Genomic DNA, 21,198 nt, shown 5'->3' on the forward strand with positions numbered 1-21,198 from the left:
TGCCTATTTTACTATGGCATAGGAAATGAAGTTACTAGCTCAAAAGTAAAAAATTAGCAATTGACAGACCCCAACTAAAACCCAGGTATTTAATTTCTTATGTGGCCGGGCGCGGTGGCTCATATATGTAATCCTAGCACTTTGGGAGGCTGAGGTGGGCAGATCACCTGAGGTCAGGAGTTCGAGACCAGCCTGGCCAACATGGTGAAACCCATCTCTACTAAAAATATGTAAATTAACCAGACATTGTAGTGCAGGCTTGTAATCCCAGCTACTAGGGAGGCTGAGGCAGGAGAATCGCTTGAACCTGGGAGGTAGAGGTTGCAGTGAGCCAAGATCATGCCACTGCACTCCAGCCCAGGTAACAGAGCAAGACTCTGTCAAAAAAAAAAAAAAAAAAGAAAGAAAGAAAAAAAGCTGAAGCAGGAGAATCGCTTGAATCCGGGAGACAGAGGTGGCAGTGAGAGCTGAGATTGTGCCACTGCACTCCAGCCTGGGTGACAGAGCGAGACTCCGTCTCAAAAAAAAAAAAAAAAAAAAACAACAAAAAAAAAAACAAAAAAACTTATTATGGGTGTTTTTTTCCACGGTGTCAACTTTTTTTCTTGAAGATGAGCATTAGTTAAGAGTGAAATTTTGGGGGCTTTCTATCCCCTTTTCTGAAAATAGACACTTTATTGAGAAGTGTGGCTGAGGTTTGCTTATAGGATCTAAGGAACCTGGCTGTTCTCTTGAACAGAACTGAAGCGTGGATGAGATAATCAGTCTTCCTATTTGTGAATGGATTTTTGGGGTGGCTGGAAGATAAAATTGTATGGAAAAAGCGACAAGGGCTACTTTGGACTTCTGTTTTATTTCTCATTGCATTGAAGGTGAATGTGGTGCCTTTCAGAACAGTTAGTGCTGTGGTTTAGAAATAACACTGTAATTATCCTTCATTTGAATCTCTTCCTCTTTAAGTGGGTTTTTTTAGATGTGTGATGTGAGTTTAGTCAATAGGTGGGGGTGCTTAGGAAAATAAGCTATTTTGGTCCTTGGCAAATATGGGCATTGGTATCTGTGTTCCTTGCTATCATTTGCTGAGTAACATTTTTTTTTCTAAAAATACATACCACATTCTTCTCTTATTTGCATTTGCTTTTCATTTTACTGAGGGACATATACACACACATTTTGATCTATAGGATGCATTTAGAGGGAATTTTCTGAAAAATCATTTTAGAACCTTTTGAGCACAGAAAGTGAATGAAGAAGAGCCATAAAAAGGCAGCCACAAAGAAAAGCAAATGGTTAATTTCTGGAAAAGAGCATTGCGTTTTGTGGAATTTAAAACTGCTTCTTCTGCCTGAGGCTATTTAAAATAATTTTATATTTTAGAAGCTTGAAGAGATTTAAGTACAGCAATGCGCCCCTTATCCATAGCTTTGTTTTTCATCGTTTCAGTTACAATAAGAATTCTGAGAGAAAGACAGAGAGAAATTGCTCTATCATTATTGTTATAATTGTTCTATTTTGTTATTAGTTATTGTTATCAATCTCTTATTGTTCCTAATTTAGAAATTAAGTTTTATCATAGGTATGTATGTATAGGAAAAAAAGCATATATATAGGGTTCAGTACTATCCACAGTTTCAGATATCCACTGGGGGTCTTGGAATGTATCCGCTGAAGATAGGGTGGGATGCTTTAACCATTTAGCTCAGGATTATACAACTATAACTAGTAGAGCTGAGATTTAAAAGTCTAAGCCCTTAGCCATGGTGGATAGTCAGTTAATAGTGAGCTTTTATTTTGCTTGATTGTCTGAGTTTGAGCTGACAGGCCGATGCACAAGAGGGGCAGAGTCCTAGCTTTTTTGAGGATTGTCATTTCGCAAGGGCAATATTCCTTCTCACATTTATCTCAAGCCCTTCATGTATAAAGACTTATTCAAGACAAAAGGGTAAACAACATTTAGTGAGGCTGAAAATTGCACAGTTTCTGTTCTGTAACGCCTCCTAATCCTGAGTTTGTCTCTTCTCCTCATCTGCAAGAGTCCTTGTCATCACAACAGACCTCAGCATCTAGGAGATTGGAAGACACCACAGAATTCTGCCTATGTGATTCACAAATCCTTCTTGCTATTTGAAGCTTTGCAATTCTGACTTCCAGGCCCTCTAGGGAACTTTTAGTGCAGGGATGCATTATAACTTAGGAGATCATGATCTTACCAATCCTGGAAAACATAGAAGCAATTCTGCTGAAGGAGAGCCATTACTGGCCGATGCAGTAGAATTATTATTTCCATTTTAGACCTGAGAAATATCTGCCTGCTGTTAGCCAAATGTGGTTCTCCCATCAGGACCCAGTAAAGAACTTGGCCATTAGGACTACTCAGCATTAATCATTTGAGGGAATAGCTTTAGCCTTATAGTGACTAGTGTGGGTGAATCAATATGTTTATTCCTGCTAATATGAGCCAAGCTTTCTTCTGTAAAAGAATGAACTTACAACATCATAAGATTTATGGTTTTACACAATACTAATAAAATGACATGAATATTTTTTACACTTATGAAGCATCTTCTATTGTGAAGCTTTTTTAGTTTATGCCACACACAAAAAAAGGATTTTGGTAAGTACTACAAATAATGTTAAAAAAACAAGATGGAAATTTTTTTTTCAGAACCAGTAGCATTTCCTACATGTAAATCTGTGGTTTCCAATTTCATATTCTCCAGAAGAGCTGAATTCATTTCCTTTCTCTCTTCTTCAAAGACTTTTCTTGAACACTGGCTGATGCCAGGAAAGTCTGTAAAGACAGAATGGACCTCCCTCCCTTCTTTTTTATTTTTATTTTTATTTTTCTAAGATACAAGGACTCTGTTGCCCAGGCTGGAGTGCAGTGGCATGATCATAGCTCACTTCAGCCTCAAAATCCTGGGCTCAAGTGATCCTTCCGCTTTAGTCTCCCAAGTAGACGGGATTACAGGTATGTACCAATATGCCCAGCTAATTTTATTTTATATATTTTTTTAGAGATGGAGGTCTTGCTATATTGCTCAGGTAGGTCTTGAACTTCTGGTCTCAAGCAGTCCTCCTGGCTCAGCCTCCTGCAGCTCTGGGGTTACAGGTGTGAGCCACCACACCCAGCCCTCCCTTCTTTCTTAACACCATTCTCCATCTCAGTACTGTCATAGGAACACAGAATTCACCTATGGGGAGTTCAATACAAAACTCCCAGTTTAGAAAATGGGGTCTTTGGTGCCTCTTAAGTCCAAAAATATTACATGTGAGGATTTATTTTAGATATGTAGCTCAAGTTTTGAAATATCACTGCTACCTATTCTATAAAAAATGCTGTGTTTGAGAATTTGTATTAAGTATACCTCTCAGGACAGGAACTACCAAATAAAACTATTTGTAGAATATAAATAGAATGTAGACAGAAGCTCAGCTCTAGCAACAGTTATTATGAGGCTATCATAGAAAATATCATTTGTCCTCTTAAGTCTGTTTTACACACTCCCCATCTTTTCTGTGACATGGGGAGGGTAAGAGCTGATTTGTCAGGCTTTCCTTTATTTTGGTTTCAATATGAAGTAACTATTCCAAGTCCCTGGTTACAAGATTTTTAAAGTGGAATTGTTTTTACTTAGCCTAGGCCCCAAACGTGGAGTAGGCCCTCATTTTGCAGAGAATGAATATCATATAAAATTTGTAGTGAAGCACCTAGATCTAACATGATGGGCCAAATTATTTATGTATAATGTCTATAATTTATACTACAGCCTCCAAAAAATTTTAGTTTCCCATTTTTTCAATGAGAAAGATAAGGCTTATTATTATTTAATGAGTCAAGGTCACCTAAAAGTAGCATTCAAATCCAGGTTAGTTTAGTGCCAGTATCTCCTTTTTCAATCACTTGTGTTAATTTACACATATGACATGTGTCTATAATTGATTGAACAAGGAAAGGAATTTTAAGTGATTTATTTAAAGTAACTAAGGCAATCTAATGAAATTACTAAGAATAGTGATTTGGTGAGAGTGGAGGGCAAGTGGAGAGTGGTAGTAATGTAACTTACATTGTCATGTGTCACAGCAGAAAAACCATATATAGTATATAAAATTGGAAAATCATGAAACAATGGGACACACACATAGAAGGATCCAACAGAGACTCTTCAAAGTCCTTTTTCCACTGAGGAAGAGGACAGGGATTGCAAAAAGGGTAGCTATTGATTTTTATTGTAAGCCCTTTGGTACTTTGATATTTTGTTTATTATTTGATAAAATTTAACAAGATTTTACTGAAAAACAAAAAGTTATGATCTATAATATGTCTTTCACAGTAATCTACTGATAACCTATCAAGATGCTTTAAATTGTAGACTAAAAAAAAATCAGAGCGTCTTCTTAGTTTATATTCATTATTGTTATTCATAATGTGAAATTGCAGTGAAAGAGCATTAACTGAGCAACTAATATGTTCAAGGCCTTGTTCTAGGTTTTATAGGAGATAAAAGGGGGCTACAGTTTGATCCCAGGCTTCAATGTGTTACTGTCTAGTTGAAGGTGCTAGCAATGAGGAAGAAATCTAGATATGGAAAAACTAGGAACTTAAACATTTTCTTTGTCTGCTTCATACTGTGCTAGGTACTCTGACTCATTTTTCATAGAAAACATATACTATAGAAAAGACAAAATATAAAGAGCTATGTGAGTTCAATGGATAGAAAAATGGTTTTTACTTATCAGGATCAAGAAATGCTTCCTGAAGCAGAGAATTCTAGGTGGGCCTTGAAAGCAAGAAGGGATTTCTATGGACAAAGATGGGATGGGAAGGCATTGACATATTTGCTAATCAAGAAATTTATGTTTGAAACTCATTTTTTGTTGTTGTTTCTCTTGTATAAAAGTGCTTTGATGCCCTGGAAGTTGAGGCTGCAGTGAGCTGCGATTGCATCATTGAACTCCAGTCTGGGTGACAGAGTGTGACTGTCTAAAAAAAAAAAAAAAAAAATCCTAGCTGTAAGCTAGGTACAGAATGAATTTTAAAAATATTGCTTGTCCAGCTAAAGACTTTTTATTAAATGTAAATGCTGTTACCAGAGTTACAGAATCACAATTAAGTACTTAATCACAATTAAGTATTGAGTATAACTTCTGTCCATAAAATGTGGGGAAACTTAAAGACAAAATGGAGATCACATGGATTTTGTAGCTATTCTTGATTTTTTTTTAATTGTTCAATGTGTTTCCACATATTTAGGGATCTTCTTAGCTTCCCTCTTTAATTTATTTGTTTAGTTTCCTTAGGATTGTACTTAATTGCATGTTAATTACTGATGCCCAGTGGGGCTGTATTTTAAAGAATCTTCAGTTTGAATCTATAGTATCTTTACCATCTTGCCTAGTTTTTCAAATCTTTGTGTTCTGACCCAAAGGCCAAGATATCTGTGGCTATGGCAAAGAACTCAGATTCTTAGGTTTTCAGAAATTATAACAAAAAGCTATATGAATAACAATAAATAAATAAAATCAGTAGTACAAAGTAGACATAGTACATTTTTTACATTGAAGTCATTTAGTCTCTTTCACTTGGGCACTATAAGTAAAGGTGGAGATTGTCATCTTTGAAGATTCATTGGTACACTGATCACTCTCCATTTAGGAAAGCTTACAAAAGTCCTTGTTTTACAGCTCCCTCTCCTTTGTAGTGTTAGACTTAATGAATGGCTTATTGTCAGAAGTTCCAGACCATTACATTATACTCTATGAAAGAGTATTCTGTATTTCTTCTAGAGCAGAGACAGAAAAATATCTTATATTTGGGGGACTCTATGTGTGATCATAATGTTTAGCATGAAGAGAATGTTGCATTTTGAAGCTATTTGGTTTATACATTTTTAAAAATTACATGAATTTAGAAAATCTGTTATATTAAATTGGATATTTCACATCTATGGTTTAATATCTGCAGTCTTTGTTTTCAGTCTTAAATCCTGAACTCCAAATAATTATTAATCTCCACAATCCCACTCTTGAATTTTTACATGTCTTTAAAGTTGTAAAAATGTTTTATGCTAAGGGCAGTTGCAATGGCTCACGCCTATAATCCCAGCACTTTGGAAGGCTGAGGCAGGCAGATCACTTGTGGTCAAGAGTTTAAAATCAGCCTGTGAAACATGGAAATACCCTTTCTCTATACAAAATACACAAATTAGCCAGGCATGGTGGTGCGCACCTGTAGCCCTTGGCTACTTGGGAGGTGAGGTGGGAGAATTGCTTGAGCCTAGGAGATTGAGGTTGCAGTAAGCTGTGTTCGCACCACTGCACTCCAGCCTAGATGGCAAAGTGAGACTTTCTCTCAAAAAAATATTTTTATTCTTTTTGTGAAAAACATAAAAAAGATAAAGTATAAAACAAAATCTACCCATCATTTCACAGCTGAGGGATAACTTCTGTACCTATTTTGAGTATTTTCTTCCTGTTACATTTTTCTAGTCATATAAATGGGTATGTTTTTTAATATGCAGTCATGCACCGCATGATGACTTTTTCATCAGTGATGGACCACATAAACCATGGTGGTCCCATTAAGATTATAATGGAGCTGAAAAATTCCTATCGCCTAGTGATGTTGCAGGTGTTGTAATGTCATAGTGCAATACATTACTCATGTGTTTGTGGTGATGCCGGTGTAAACAAACCTACTGTGCTGCCAGTTGTATAAAAATATAGCACATACAGTTATTTACAGTATATAATACTTGACAATTAAACTACCATGTTGCTGGCTTATATACTCTACCTTTTATTGTTGTTTTAAAGTTTACTCCTTTTACTGATTAAAAAAAAAAGTTAACTTTAAGATAGCCTCAGGCAGGTCTTTTAGGAGGTATTCCAGAAGAGAGCATTTATATCATGGGAGGTGAGAGCTCCATTCATGTTATTGCCCCTAAGACCTTCCAGTGGAATAAGTGACATTGATAATCCTGACCTTGTATAGGCCTAGGCTAATGTGTGTGTTTGTATCCTCATTTTTAACAAAAAAAGTTTTTAAAAAGTTTTTAAATTTAAAACATAGAAAAATGCTTATAGAATATGGATATAAAGAAAGAAAATATTTTTGTGGAGCTATAAAATGTGTTTTTGTTTTAGGCTTAGTGTTATCACAAAACAGTCAAAAGTTAAAAAAAATCTAAAAGGTTACAAAGTAAAAACTTACCATAAGATAAATTTATTATTGAAGAAAGAAACATTTTTAAATAAATGTAATGTAGCGTAAGTGTACAGTGTTTATAAAGTCTACCAATGTGCAATAGTATTTTAGGCCTTCACATTCACTCACCACTCAATGACTCATTCAGAGCAACTTTCATTCCTGCAAGCTCCATTCATGGTAAATGCCCTATACAGAGAGACCATTTTTTATCTTTTATACTCTATTTTTACTGTACCCTTTCTTTGTTTAGGTATTCAAATACCATTGTATTACAGTTACTACAGTATTCAGTACAGTAACATGCGGTACAGGTTTGTAGCTTAGGAGCAATAGGCTGCACCATGTAACCTAGGTGTGTGGTAGGCTATACCAACTACGTTTGTGTAAGTACACTCTATGATCTTTGCACAATGATGATATCTACCAATGCATTTCTCAGAAAGTATCCCATCCTTAAGTGAGATATGACTGTACTTGGGACATGTCTGTGTGTGTGTGTGTGTGTGTGTATGTATGTATGTATGTATGTATGTATGTATGTATGTAGCTAGCTAGCTAGCTAGCTATCTAATCTATCTATCTATATTCTTGTATTGGTTTTCCTCACCTTTTCATTATAAACGAGCATTTTCCCACATCATTAAGTATTCTTTGAAGACAGAATTTAATGGCCTGTATGCTTCCTTTATGGTGCTTCTTTTGTGTCTTATACTTCTATACTGCCCTCTCACATTTAAAAAAATTATTAAAGGTTTTTGGAATCTTTGTTATTAAAAATTCTAGTTATCTAGTAGTCATAGCTACTTCTACCTGAGTTTATGAGCCCCTGCTTATGACAAATAACAAATAAATAAATTGGGCTTCTATTTATTAGTCTATTTAGGAAGTCACTTGCTTTTTAGCTTATGTAATGTGTTTTGTCTTGATCTGAAGTATTAGAACACAGGATCATTTTACTGGGTTATGTTGGATTTATTTGGCAGATCCAGTTCTCTTATCTCCAATAGCCTGTGTTTGTGACTGCTTGGATATGGGTGATTTTAAAGACTAGTGAAGAGCATGGATTGTGATTACATATTTACACCTCAATAGCTGTGTGACTTTGGGCAAATTACTCCATTGCATCGCACCTTCTTTTCAAGATTAAAGCCTAAATGATATCATAAAGTACATAGCCCAGAGCCAGGCTGATAATTGAATATTTTTGTTATTTTTCTGTCATTGTTGTAATTATGAGGTCTTTGGCCATCAAATAGAACAAAGCTGACTAGCCTTAGTTGAGATTGAAAAGCGTCAGAACTTTTCTTTACCCATTAGAAGTAACTGGCCATGGAAGAAAAAAGCAAATAACCCATTTTAATTCTGGACCAGCAGGAAGGTGTCTTTGTCTGTCCTGTCTAAGAAACTCTCATAAGTAGCTTCAGACTTTGCAATGAGGCAGCTGCATTAGTGCATCTGGAAAGTTCACTGCTGTGGCTGGAATGTTAAATAGCAGTTCTTGACAGTGCCCGAAATGCATACCTGGGGTCTCAAGGAAAGGACTTAGGACTTCCTTTTCGTTATTCACATTGTTCAATACCTAGTCTGTCTCTATATAAATGCCAGTGTTGCTTTAATAAATTATTATGGATGATCATAGTAATACCTGTAGCTGCTATTTACTGAGTGCTGACTACGTGACAACTAAGGTTTTTGTGGATTATCTCATTTAATCCTAGTGGCTGCTCTGTGAGTCTGTTATCATCATCCCTATTTCACAAAGGAGGAAACTAAAATTTAGAGAGGTTCAGCATTATCTAATAAGAATTTCAACGTTGGTCTCTCAGACTCCCGAATCTGAGCTTGTAGCTTTGCTCTTAGCTCTGTTGTTTTGGTTTTATAATTACTGCATAGCCTCATTCATTTATTCAGCCTGAGAATCTACTTTGTTGAGAATCTACTTCATGCCAGCTCCTGTTCTAAGTGCTTGGGTTATAGCATGCAGACAAAGTCCCTGCCCTCCCAAGGCTTATTTTCTATTAAATATAATAGAATATTAAGTTACTTTCAGGTGTTTTACTCCTAGAATAAGCGTTCCTGTGAGGCTATGAGTTATCTTATTCTTGAGCTTTAGGAACGTAACCGAAATTTTGTATGAGGCTGAGTATACCTCCTAAGCTTATGAGATTTCTACAAAATTTCCACAAAATACTGGAAGCTAGGGCATGTTCCATTTTATGCATCAGGCTGTTTATTTTAGCATTGGCTTTTTAGCCCTGGCAGACTCCTCAAATCGGAGACGTTCTTACTGATTACTTTAAGAAGCTTTTAGAAGGTTTGGAAGGTTTATTGTTCGTGATAAAGCTACTTTTTGATACCTTGGTTTCTTTGACTTCCTTAAATGTTCTATAGGTGTATGGAGCAGCATAAAAACTTTCTTTCTTTAGAACATGCCAAAAATACATCAGACAAACCTAGAACAAGAGGCTTAATTACTTCATAGAATAAATTTTCAAATTCGGATACAGTTGAAAAATAAATGATGAATCGGGGAGGTCTAATTATGAGGGACCTAAGTATTAATACCTTGTTTCTGTAATATCAAGAATATTAAATCCATCCTTAAGAATTAATTATTATAAGAAGATGATGATATCATAAAGTGTTTGTGTTAATGTCACATTTAATCCATGTGGAAACTGAAAATAATTTTAAATATCCTTAGGTAGAGGCTATGTTATATTTTTTATGTAGGGAATTATCAGTAAATACTATGAAGTGTGTTTCCTTGTAAAAAAGTAGTTGCCTTATTTTGCATTGGAAATACAAGTGAACCTTTTTGGTCCCATAAAATGCAAATGGCTTGTATATGTTCCTTTTTTTTTTTTTTTAAGTCCTTTGTCTAAGAAGGAGGATCATTGGCAAACCAGCTAGCCATTCACTTTGGATTTTGACATAGCTTCTCCTTGGGACCCTAATGACAGACTCTCTGATAACCAGTGCAAACTCCATGAATATCTTTCATTTCTCTAGAAGGAGGTGTGGATTTGCAAGGCTACCAGCTGGATATGCAAATACTACCTGACGGGCCAAAGAGTGATGTGGACTTTTCAGAGATTCTTAATGCAATACAAGAAAGTAAGTTTCACTCAAATTTTAAATTCGCCGTGAGAGAAGAAGCTATTATAATACTTGGGAGGGGTAATAAACTAGAAACCTTAGATGTCAAGCTTTAAAAAATATTAACAAAATGATGTCTTGAAAGAGATACTGTGCAAAATAATTTTGAAACTAGAAGAGATAGTGAAAGAGGTTTAATTTGTGAGATTAAATCACATAATAGTGGAATTTTTGAAAAAGCTATAATGGAATGATCAATTCTGTATATTGTATTTCATGTAATAATATTTAGTAAACCTTGGAGTATTGTAAATTTTTAGATTTCTTGATTAATCATAATCAAAGAAAAACCTTTAAGAAAACAAAATACAATTCCTCTGCTCAAATGGAAGTAATAAGAGGGAAATGTTAGTGGAGCAAGGTGAAATCAGGAACTTCTTCTCCAAAATGAGTATCTGGAGTCATTGATGATGGACTGCATGCCAGAAGTGAACCCTCATTTTCTAAGCATTTTGAGTAATCAAGGTTTGCTCTTCTTCGAGTATTTTATTTCTGTTTTATAGCTTTCACTCAGAATTTTATCAGAATCAACACATTTACTCAAGTTAAATATTTAGCATTGAGGATGGGTGATGCGGTGTCTCATACTAAGTCATTACCATTGATATTTCATTATCAGAGCTCTAATTCTAGATGATGAAGCTCCTCTTAATATCGAATAATTTATCTCATGTTGGATTTGAGGGATTTTGATGTGAAGAACATTGTATAAACAACCATTGCAATTTTTTCTTACTTCTAGTTTTGGGACATTGCATTTTCTTTTCTTTTTTTATTATTATACTTTAAGTTCTAGGGTACGTGTGAACAACGTACAGGTTTGATACATAGGTATACATGTGCCATGTTGGTTTGCTGCACCCATCAACTCGTCATTTACATTAGATATGTCTCCTAATGCTATCCCTCCCCCGGCCCCCCACCGTACGACAGGCCCTGGTGTGTGATGTTCCCTGCCCTGTGTCCAAATCATCTCATTGTTCATTTCCCACCTATGAGTGAGAACATGCGGTGTTTGGTTTTCTATCCTTGTGATCATTTGCTGAGAATGATGGTTTCCAGCTTCATCCATGCCCCTGCAAAGAACACGAACTCATCCTTTTTTATGGCTGCATAGTATTCCATGGTGTATATGTGCCACATTTTTAAAATCCAGTCTATCATTGATGGACATTTGGGTTGGTTCCAAGTCTTTGCTATTGTGAATAGTGCCGCAGTAAACATACGTGTGCATGTGTCTTTATAGTAGCATGATTTATAATCCTTTGGGTGTATGCTCAGTAATGGGATTGCTGGGTCAAATGGTATTTCTAGTTCTACCTCCTTGAGGAATCACTACACTGTCTTCCACAATTGTTGAACTAATTTACACTCCCACCAACAGTGTAAAAGCATTCCTATTTCTTCACATCCTCTCCAGCATCTGTTGTTTCCTGGCTTTTTAATGATCGCCATTCTAACTTGTGTTAGATGGTATCTCATGGTGGTTTTGATTTGCATTTCTCTGATGGCCAGTGATGATGAGCATTTTTTCATGTGTCTGTTGGCTGTATAAATGTCTTCTTTTGAGAAGTGTCTGTTCATATCCTTTGCCCACTTTTTGATGGGGTTGTTTTTTTTCTTGTAAATTTATCTGAGTTCTTTGTAGATTCTGGATATTAGCCCTTTGTCAGATGGGTAGATTGTGAAAATTTTCTCCCATTCTGTAGGTTGCTTATTCACTCTGATGGTAGTTTCTTTTGCTGTGCAGAAGCTCTTTAGTTTAATTAGATCCCATTTGTCAATTTTGGCGTTTGTTCCCATTGCTTTTGATGTTTTAGTCATGAAGTCCTTGCCCATGCCTAGGGACATTGCATTTTCTTGTTAATTTTCTTATGAATAATTTTATGCTTTTTAGTTATCCCCATTTATCATTATACTGTCCTCTTGACCTTATGAGATAATTATTACCTCCACCTTACAGATGGAACAACTGAGGGTGGAAGAAATTAAATGACAGGGGAAGATGATAATAATGGAGACCAGACTGCAATGATGGCTGTTTGTTCCTTCATTTAATTCCTTCATGAATATGCTCAGTACAGGATTTAAACACATTGAGGTGAAGGATCCTGAAACTGAAGATTAGGCTACTTTTAAAAGAAATGTTTTTAGCAGAGAATATAAGGGGATCAGCTATTTATTCCGGTTGAACAATCCCTTTATATTACATTAATGAATAAAAGAGAAAAAATTTCCACAAGAGAATAAAAATCAGATTATTAGACATTGGAGAGAAAATAACTTTTCATGGAAAGTTATAAAATTATGTAATTACTTCACTTGATTTGAAAGATGATAGGTTGTACAGTGCTCAAAGAGTTCAAATTTTTTTTCAATAAATGATAAAAGTTGGCTTCCATGCAAGTGCTAGAGGTGAACTTAAATTTAAGGAGTGGGGGCTAAAATGAACTTGCATCAAAATGAACTAAAGGTTAGTAAGGTACTATTTTTATACTAATTTTTATTACCAGATCTTAGTAAAGACGTGTGTATCTGATGTTAACTGTTCTGTAGTTTAGAAGGGTGATCTTTCTATGAACAAGTAGAGGAGTATTAATTTATGAGTACTTAACAGAAGAAAAAGGAAATGTTACTTGACTTTAAAATGCAAATCCAGCCCTTTATAAGTTTATGCATTTTCTATTGCTTTGGAACTAATTTATTTTCTTGTTGCAAACAAGTTTTGTGCTAATTAGATTTGAGAAGCTGCCCACACAGGCTGGGTCATTTCTGGAAGGAAAGATTTTGGGCCATTCAGTCTCTATTTAGGTTCCAAATATGATCGAAATTTTTAGCCAGTTCATGGAAATCTCCAAGCATAAAAATAGGTAGCTTGGTACTTTAAGGGACTGTAGCTTAGATTATCGTTTCTGGAAAGCTTTGCGAGACCATCGTTAAGTGTGTAAAGAATATGGAGTTCTGCGACTGGCCCCAGTGTGTGATGTTCCCCTCCCTGTGTCCATATGTTCTCATTGTTCAACTCCCACTTATAAGTGAGAACATGCGGTGTTTGGTTTTCTGTTCTTGTGTTAGTTTGCTGAAAATGATGGTTTCCAGTGTCATCCATGTCCTGTCGGGGGGTGGGGGGCTAGAGGAGGGATAGCATTAGGAGAAATACCTAATGTAGATGACGGGTTGATGGGTGCAGCAAACCACCATGGCACGTGTATACCTATGTAACAAACCTGCACGTTCTGCACATGTACCCCAGAACTTAAAGTATAATAAAAAAAAAAAAGAATACAGAATTCTGAACATCAGTATAATTCCTCTCCTTTTTGTTAAGATTAACAAGATGATGGAAAATTTTCACTTTTTTCTTCAAATGTTGTGACTATTTATATATAGTATATATATATGTATGCATGTGTATATGTGTGTATACATACATATACATACATACATATACACACACACACACATATATATGAGACCTTCAAGATCAAGCTAGAAGTGCGTATGTGCATGCTTACATGTGTGTATTTCAAACATTTCTTGAGTGTCTGGGGTAGGCCGGCCATGATGGTGTTTTCCCAAAGTATCTCTTTTCAATCTTAACCCTAAGTAATAATAGATAAGATTTTCTCCATTTTAAAGGTGAAAAAACTGAATATAGCTCCCCAAGGATATATGGTTACTATGTGATAGAGTCAATATTTAATTGTATGTTCATCCTTGTTCTGCTAAATACTAAATTAAATAAAAATGATTAGGAAAAATGAACTACTTTGCGTTTTTAAAGTTGTATTATATTTTCACATCTTGATGCAAGAATTTTGCCACCATGCTTCTACATTGTAAAATACATTTACAGTATTTTATCTTTTAGTGTGTATACCCTAAGTATATCCTCATCTCTTCTAAAGATGTCTCAGAGTGGCTGGCCATACTCAAGTGCTTTTTCAGATCCTCCATATTAGATGTACAGCTTATAAAAAAGAAAAGAGTTATTTTAACCATCCATCCATCTTGCCTGTCATGTGTCAGGTACTGTGCTAGGCATAATACCTTAAGGCAGTGGTGAATGTTTGGTACAAAGTCTAATTCAGGAAAAATGAAAACATTTTCAGATCACGTCTTGTTTTGGTGTTCAATAGGAAAACAACTTGATTGCTTTTTAGGAACAGGCATTTACATGTGAAAGTATAACAAGGGTGTGTTTGTGTGTGTGTGTGTGTGTGTGTATGTGTGTTTGTTTCTTTTCGTTGATGTTATTTGTCCCTTCCTCTCTATTCTCACCCTTCACTCTCCATTCCAAGATGGTAGCCAGGTCCCTTGAACTCCTTTGTTTCAGCAGAGTTTTGCGTTACGTAAAGTTCCTGCCTTTTTGTTCTGAAAGCCTGAGCTTCCAAGAATGATGCTTGGATGGAAGAAGAAATTGCAAGAGAGATGCCCTGTAGAGGGAGCCAGGCTTCTGGTAGGGGGAATGGAAAGGGAGGGAATGGCTATGTTGCATGCCTGGGAGACTGCAGGGGAGCCACCTGAACTGTCAGTCACACAGAGAGTTCCTGGCCTGAGAAGAGAACTTAGAAGTCTCTGGGAGGGGGCAGTCTCATCTTCCTGTTTCTTTGTTTTATCTCCAGTGCCTTGAACAGAGCATGGAGTGTGGTAGGTGCTTACTAATATCTGTTAGTGATTGAGTGAACGTGTGGAATCACTGGAGACTTGAAAAGCGGGCAGCTCAGTAGTAACCAAGTGTGTCTTGGACACCTGACTGCTCTTTCTAAATGTTCTGCTCTTTACAAAACTCCTAGGACCTTTGCACAGTTCTGGATACATGAGGCAGGAAAGTGGGAGTGTCAGCAATAACTGAAATTAAATTGTCCACGAAGCCGGTGGAATGGGAACTTGCAGATAGATTTAGTTTGATGCAATGATAACAACATTACAGTGCAATTCCTACTCTTGAGTTCATCCAGTAAGATTCAAACCCTCCATCCATAGTTTAAGGAGTGGAGTGCCTACTCAAATCTTATGTACAGTAGCATCTATTAAAACAAAAATAAACAAAAAGAAAAACACTGCTTTTTTAATCACCAAAGTTTTCAAATCCGAACATTTTAAGAGGTAAGCATTTTAAAATATTTCCTTCTGAAACTTGATTGAGAATCATGTCTTAAACCTCTGCAGTCCATGAATCAGGTGTATGTGTGTGTGTATGTATGTGAGCATTTATTACATTAGCTAGCTACTGTGAAGCATGTTATTCAAAGGTTATACTGTACTTTTTCATTCTCGCTTTAAATTATTTTCAATGTCCAGCCCTCTTTAGAGACCATTCATCCCCCTACCATTTGTTGCCCACCCCTCTTGTTTTGCTCCTAGTTTTTCCTTTCATGATTCCCAGCATATCTGGATATATACTGTAGGGACACTCTTGAATGGCATCCATACCCTGAAACACATGATTGTGTTGTATTCCATCAGGTTCTGATGAAGGAAAGAGGGCACAAGATAGTGTTTGCAATGAGATCTGAGGAGTTAAAAGGATTGTGGGATCATTGTTATCCTGCAGTCTGTTTGTGCTTGCACGTGTGTCTACATAATCATATAGCTGTGCCTACATTAGGGGTGGTGTATACTTTTGTGGCTGAGGAGACTGAGTCATTTCTCAGTGACACTGAGTGAGTCACTTTGAATCTAATTCTTTAGCCCTGATTTCCAATTTTATTTTTAACCTGCATGGTCATGCCATTTCAGAGGAGCAGATGGCAGGGTATGGGGTATGGGGGTGAGTGGGGCGTGGTGGGGGGCTGGCATATATTGAGCAGATAATCTTGTCTGGCAATTTTGTGGCTGACCTTTTACCTATGTTATTTTATTTAGTCTTTAACTCTCTTTGCCTTAATTTCCACATATGTAAAAGGAAAATAGTAATAGTACATCTATGTAAAGCCTTTAACATAGTGCCTAGTACACAGTCAGGGGTGTATAAGTGTTGACTGCCACCTTTGTCTTTATTCCTCAATCATTCATTCTGTCTGGGAAATTGTATTTCCATATTTAGAAGATAAATAAATATTTAGAAGATAAAGAAATTAAAGCTTGAATAAGTTAAATATCCCAATCTAATAGCTAATAAGTGGAAGGGCTGGCATTTGAACTCAGGTCTGTCTGAATCCAGAGTTCATGCTCTTTCCAAAGAAGGTGAAATTGTGGTCAGTAGACTTGGAGGCTCTTTTATGCAGAGCATGAATGACCTCACTTTATGTTATGGAAAGGTCGCCAAGGCTAATGAATGAGCAAAGATTGAATTAGGCACGTAGTTCTTCTCTAAATGTCATTCCCAGGGCTGTAAGAAGTGCCATCATCATTATTTGCCTTGTTATAGAAGTAACCAAGGTGTTCACCTTTTCTTTACAATGAAGTAGTAGTAAGAGAAGCTCTTCTTAGCAAATACGCTAAATCAGAAACAAGTTAATGATCTCAACCCCATTGTGGTGTACTGGGGTTATATACAATACCATCATCTGTGCTGTTTTATAAACATTGCCATTATTGAGCCAGGTGATGACAATGACATCTTTTTTTATTTTAATTTTTAATTTTTGTGGGTACATAGTAGGTGTATATATTTATGGGGTACATGAAATATTTTGATACAGGCATGAAATGTTTAGTAATCACATCAGTGTAAATGGGGTATCCACCACCTCAAACATCCATTCTTTCTTTGTGTTACAAACAATCCAATTATACTTTTAGTTTTAAATGTACAATAAGTTATTATTGACTCTAGTTACCCTGTTGTGCTATTAAATACTAGATCTTATTCATTCTATCTAATTATATTTTTGTACCCATTAACCATCCCCACCTCCCTTCCACTCTGCTACTCTTCCCAGCATATGGTAACCACCATTCTACTCTCTATCTCCATTAGTTCAATTGTTTTTAGTTTTTAGTTCCCACAAATAAGAACATGCAAAGTTTGTCTTTCTGTGCCTGGCTCATTTCACTTAACATAATGACCTCCAGTTCCATCCATATTGTTGCAGATGACAGAATCTCATATTTTTATAGCTGAATAGTACTGCACTGTGTATATGTACCACCATTTTCTTTATCTGTTCATCTGTTGATGGACACTTAGGTTCCTTCCAAATCTTGGCTATTGTGAATAGTGCTGCAGTAAACATGAGAGTGCAGATAGCTAGTATACTGATTTCGTTTCTTTGGGGTATATACCCCTAAGCAGAATTGCTGGATCATATGGAAGTTCTATTTTTAATTTTTTCAGGAACCTCCAAACTGTCCTTCATAGTAGTTGTACTGATTTACATTCCCACCAGCAGTGTATGAGGGTTCCCTCTTCTCCACATCCTTGCCAGCAGTTGTTATTGCCTGTCTTTTAGATAAAAGCCATTTTAACTGAGGTGAGCCCTGATTTCCAACTTTATTTTACAATGAAATTATATCTCATTATGAAATCTGAACATTTTACAATGAGATTTCTCATTGTAGTTTTTATTTGCATTTCTCTGATGATCAGTGGTGTTGAGCACCTTTTCATGTGCCTGTTTGCCATTTCTATGTCTCCTTCTGAGAAATGTCTTATTCAGACATTTTGCCCATTTTTATTTGGATTATTAGATGTTTTTCCTCTAGAGTTGTTTGAGCTCCATATATATTTTGGTTATCAATCCCTTCTCAGATGGATAGTTTGCAAATATTTTCTCCCATTCTGTGGGTTGTCTCTTCACTTTGTTGATTGTTTCCTTTGCTGCGCAGAAGCTTTTTAACTTGATGTGATCCCATTTGTCCATTTTTGCTTTGGTTGCCTGTGCTTGTGAGGTATTACTCAAGAAATCTTTGCCCAGTCCAATGTTCTGGAGAGTTTCTCTAATGTTTCCTTTTAGAAGTTTCTTAGAGTGAGGCCTTAGATTTAAGTCTTTAATCCATTTTGGTTTGATTTTTGTATATGGTGAGAGATAGGGGTCTAGTTTCATTCTTCTGTGTATGGATATCCAGTTTTCCCAGCATCACTTATTGAAGAGACTGTCCTTTCTCCAATGTATGTTCTTGGCACCATTGTCAAAAATGAATTTACTATAGATGTATGGATTTGTTTTTGGGTTCTCTGTTCTGTTCCACTAATCTGTGTCTGTTTTTATGCCAGTTCCATACAGAAATTAGTTTTAAATGAATATATATTTTAAATCTCATGACTTTTTGTTTGTTTGCAAAGGCATATTTTAAATCTCAATAGCTTTCTGTGGCAGAAGGAAGGTTCCTGCTGTCATGTCTGTAATAACTAGAACCCCAGGTTCTTTAGGGAGATGTCAACACAACCATTTAATTGTTGCCAGAACACACTAGCAGAAGTTTCTAAACTTTTGTAAAAGCAGTAAAATGTATTTTTCCCCAATATATGATCAACATATAACTTCAATATACAAAACAGAAACTGAGTTGTTTGGTATAGGTAGGGGTAGAAGGTGAGCCTTGCCCACTCAGTTGTCTCTTTGTCTTCTCCATGGCCCCTGAAACTCCTCAAAAGGGCCGTAGGGTTCCAGAGAACAGAGATTGAAAACTGCTGGCCTATTAGAAGGGAGTAAAATCGGCTAAGGAAGCATTATGTCCTTTCTAATTGCTTTATTTATTTATTTTGAGTTTTTAAACTTAAACCCCCTTTTTTCTTATTGGTAAACCAGGCAGCCTTTGCCTTAGGGATGCTGTCAAGATGCATTTGAAGAGTAATGAGCATCTAGAGAGTCTTGGGCTTGCTCATGTCATATACATGCTAAATAGTGTTTAGTTCTTAAAATCCCAGCCTAAGGTATTCAAAGCTGTATTGTGTCTTTGTATTTCCGTGAATTTTTAAGACAATAATGGATCTATTTGTTAAATTTTAGGAAGTTGTCAGAGCTGTCAGGCTACAGATGTAAAGTCTAGCTTTATTCAGATAAATATTGAAATGGCAACAAGATAATTGCTTGGTGGTTAAATGACTTCCATTCTTGAAAGCCAAACATGATTTAAGAACAGTAGAATGCTTCCCACAAAAACAAAAGCCAGCTAGAAATGGTATGGATTTGGGGTCTGAATTGAATGAAAATTCATCTTTGTCACTTACTAGCTGCATGGCCACACTTAGCATTTCTGAACCTGGCTTCTTTATAATAATACTTGTCTCATAGGTTGTTTTGAGAATGAAATGAGAAAATAGACCTGAAAATCATTAACACACAGCAGGCTGTCAGTAAACTGTAATTCCTATCTTTGTCTCCTTTCCCACTTCCTTCATGTTTAATCTCTGTGATTCTAAGAGAGAAGTAGACATTTTCAAGCCATCTTACTAAGGTAATCAGAATAAGAAAAAACTGAAAATTGATATCATCCTACAATTAGCTTTTATTTATCTTAAAATGCATACTGAGTGTCTCCTACTTGGTAGCCCTTAAGCCGAATTGGAGCTACCTTAGCTCTTCACCTTAAAGGGACCTTAGTCTAAAGACATAGAGATGGACTTATTATAAAACAATCTGGTAAGTGTTAAAATTGAGATATAAACATTTTTTTGCATTCTAAAATATTCCCGGAGGTGTTCTTTTTTTTTTTTTAAGTGATACTTTGAGGTCAGTATGTAATCCCTTGAGAATTCTGAGTATCAGATGCAATAACTTGGAACTTAGGACAAAAATAGTATAATTAACTGGCGCTCTAGAGAATGAATATAGATACTTGGATTATGCTGCAAAGCCCTCTTGTGTCTTCTTCAATGACCTGTAATTTCACCTTCTTTTCTCTGCATCTGAAATTTATATATCTGAAACTTCTATACTGTAATATCAAGGTGGAGTTATTTTGCTGCATTTGGAAAATAGAGAAGTAAAGAAAAGAGCAATGAATCAAAGTCTTTGATTTTTTTTATTGTATTTCTTACTGTCTTCTAGGCTATATCTAAAATACACTTGCGTTTTTTTTTTTTTTTCATTGCCTTTATAGCATTGATTCCCAAACTTTGTTCTCTTGCCTGGAAGTGTGAGGGCTTCCCACTCATGTCATGTCCAGCACTTAACAGAACAAATGGCAGAAAATAATTCATTAATTAGTTTGTTCATTTATTTGAGTCCTTGAAATATATTTGTGATCTCTTATCCATAGGGAATTAACAATAGCTAACATCTCAAATGATTTTCACTGGAGGAATAATTGAAATAATTGCAAATAGTTGATTTGATTAGTAGATTTAGTATTACCAAAGTAAATTCACCTTTTCATCATGTAAAAATCACCATGATCTGCCTGCCTGCTGGTCCTCTCCTGACTTTTCTGCTCTGCCTCCATCCTGGGATGATTTAAACTGAGCCAGCCGTCATAAATCTCTGAGTTTAATGCTTTACTCAGACTCTTTAGCTGATTTTTCGTCTCCCACGCAATTTAAGGTCCTTGATCCTCGTTGTTCAGTTATAATATGTGAGTCCTTGCTGTTTTGTTCCCAAGTCGTTTTTTAGGCTGAGCTTCTAATCTTTGCAATAGGGAATCATTTGAGTATCTCCCTTGCCTTCCCAAATGCATGGTATACACCTACCCTGACCAATCTGTGCTGCCTAATTCTGTTCACACAGCCCTTCCTGGGTCTGAATGAAATGCAGATCTATTACTTGAGTTGCATGGTAGTTTTGCATTTTCTCTCCTTCTTGTCATTCTTTTTTTTTTTTTTTGCATTTTTTTAAAATTATATTTTAAGTTCTAGGGTACATGTGCACAACATGCAGGTTTGATACATAGGTATACATGTGCCATGTTGGTTTGTTGAACCCATCGACTCATCATTTACATTA

At 36.0% G+C, this 21,198-nt stretch overlaps 1 protein-coding gene across 16 annotated transcripts in view; it reads left to right on the top strand.

Moving 5' to 3' along the window:
• Positions 1-21,198, top strand: part of ANO4 (anoctamin 4) — a 413,407-nt gene that overhangs the window by 194,544 nt on the left and 197,665 nt on the right. For 9 of the 16 annotated variants that reach the window (XM_009426095.5, XM_009426094.5, XM_009426098.5 and 6 more), the window contains one exon: positions 10,223-10,327. The exons of the other annotated variants lie outside the window; for them this stretch is intronic. In XM_009426095.5, the coding sequence (XP_009424370.2) occupies positions 10,223-10,327 (105 nt within the window). The remainder of the gene's footprint in view (positions 1-10,222; positions 10,328-21,198) is intronic. 16 annotated transcript variants of the gene reach the window in all.

This window comes from Pan troglodytes, chromosome 10, assembly GCF_028858775.2.
Source record: "Pan troglodytes isolate AG18354 chromosome 10, NHGRI_mPanTro3-v2.0_pri, whole genome shotgun sequence".
NCBI classification, from domain to species: Eukaryota; Metazoa; Chordata; class Mammalia; order Primates; family Hominidae; genus Pan; species Pan troglodytes.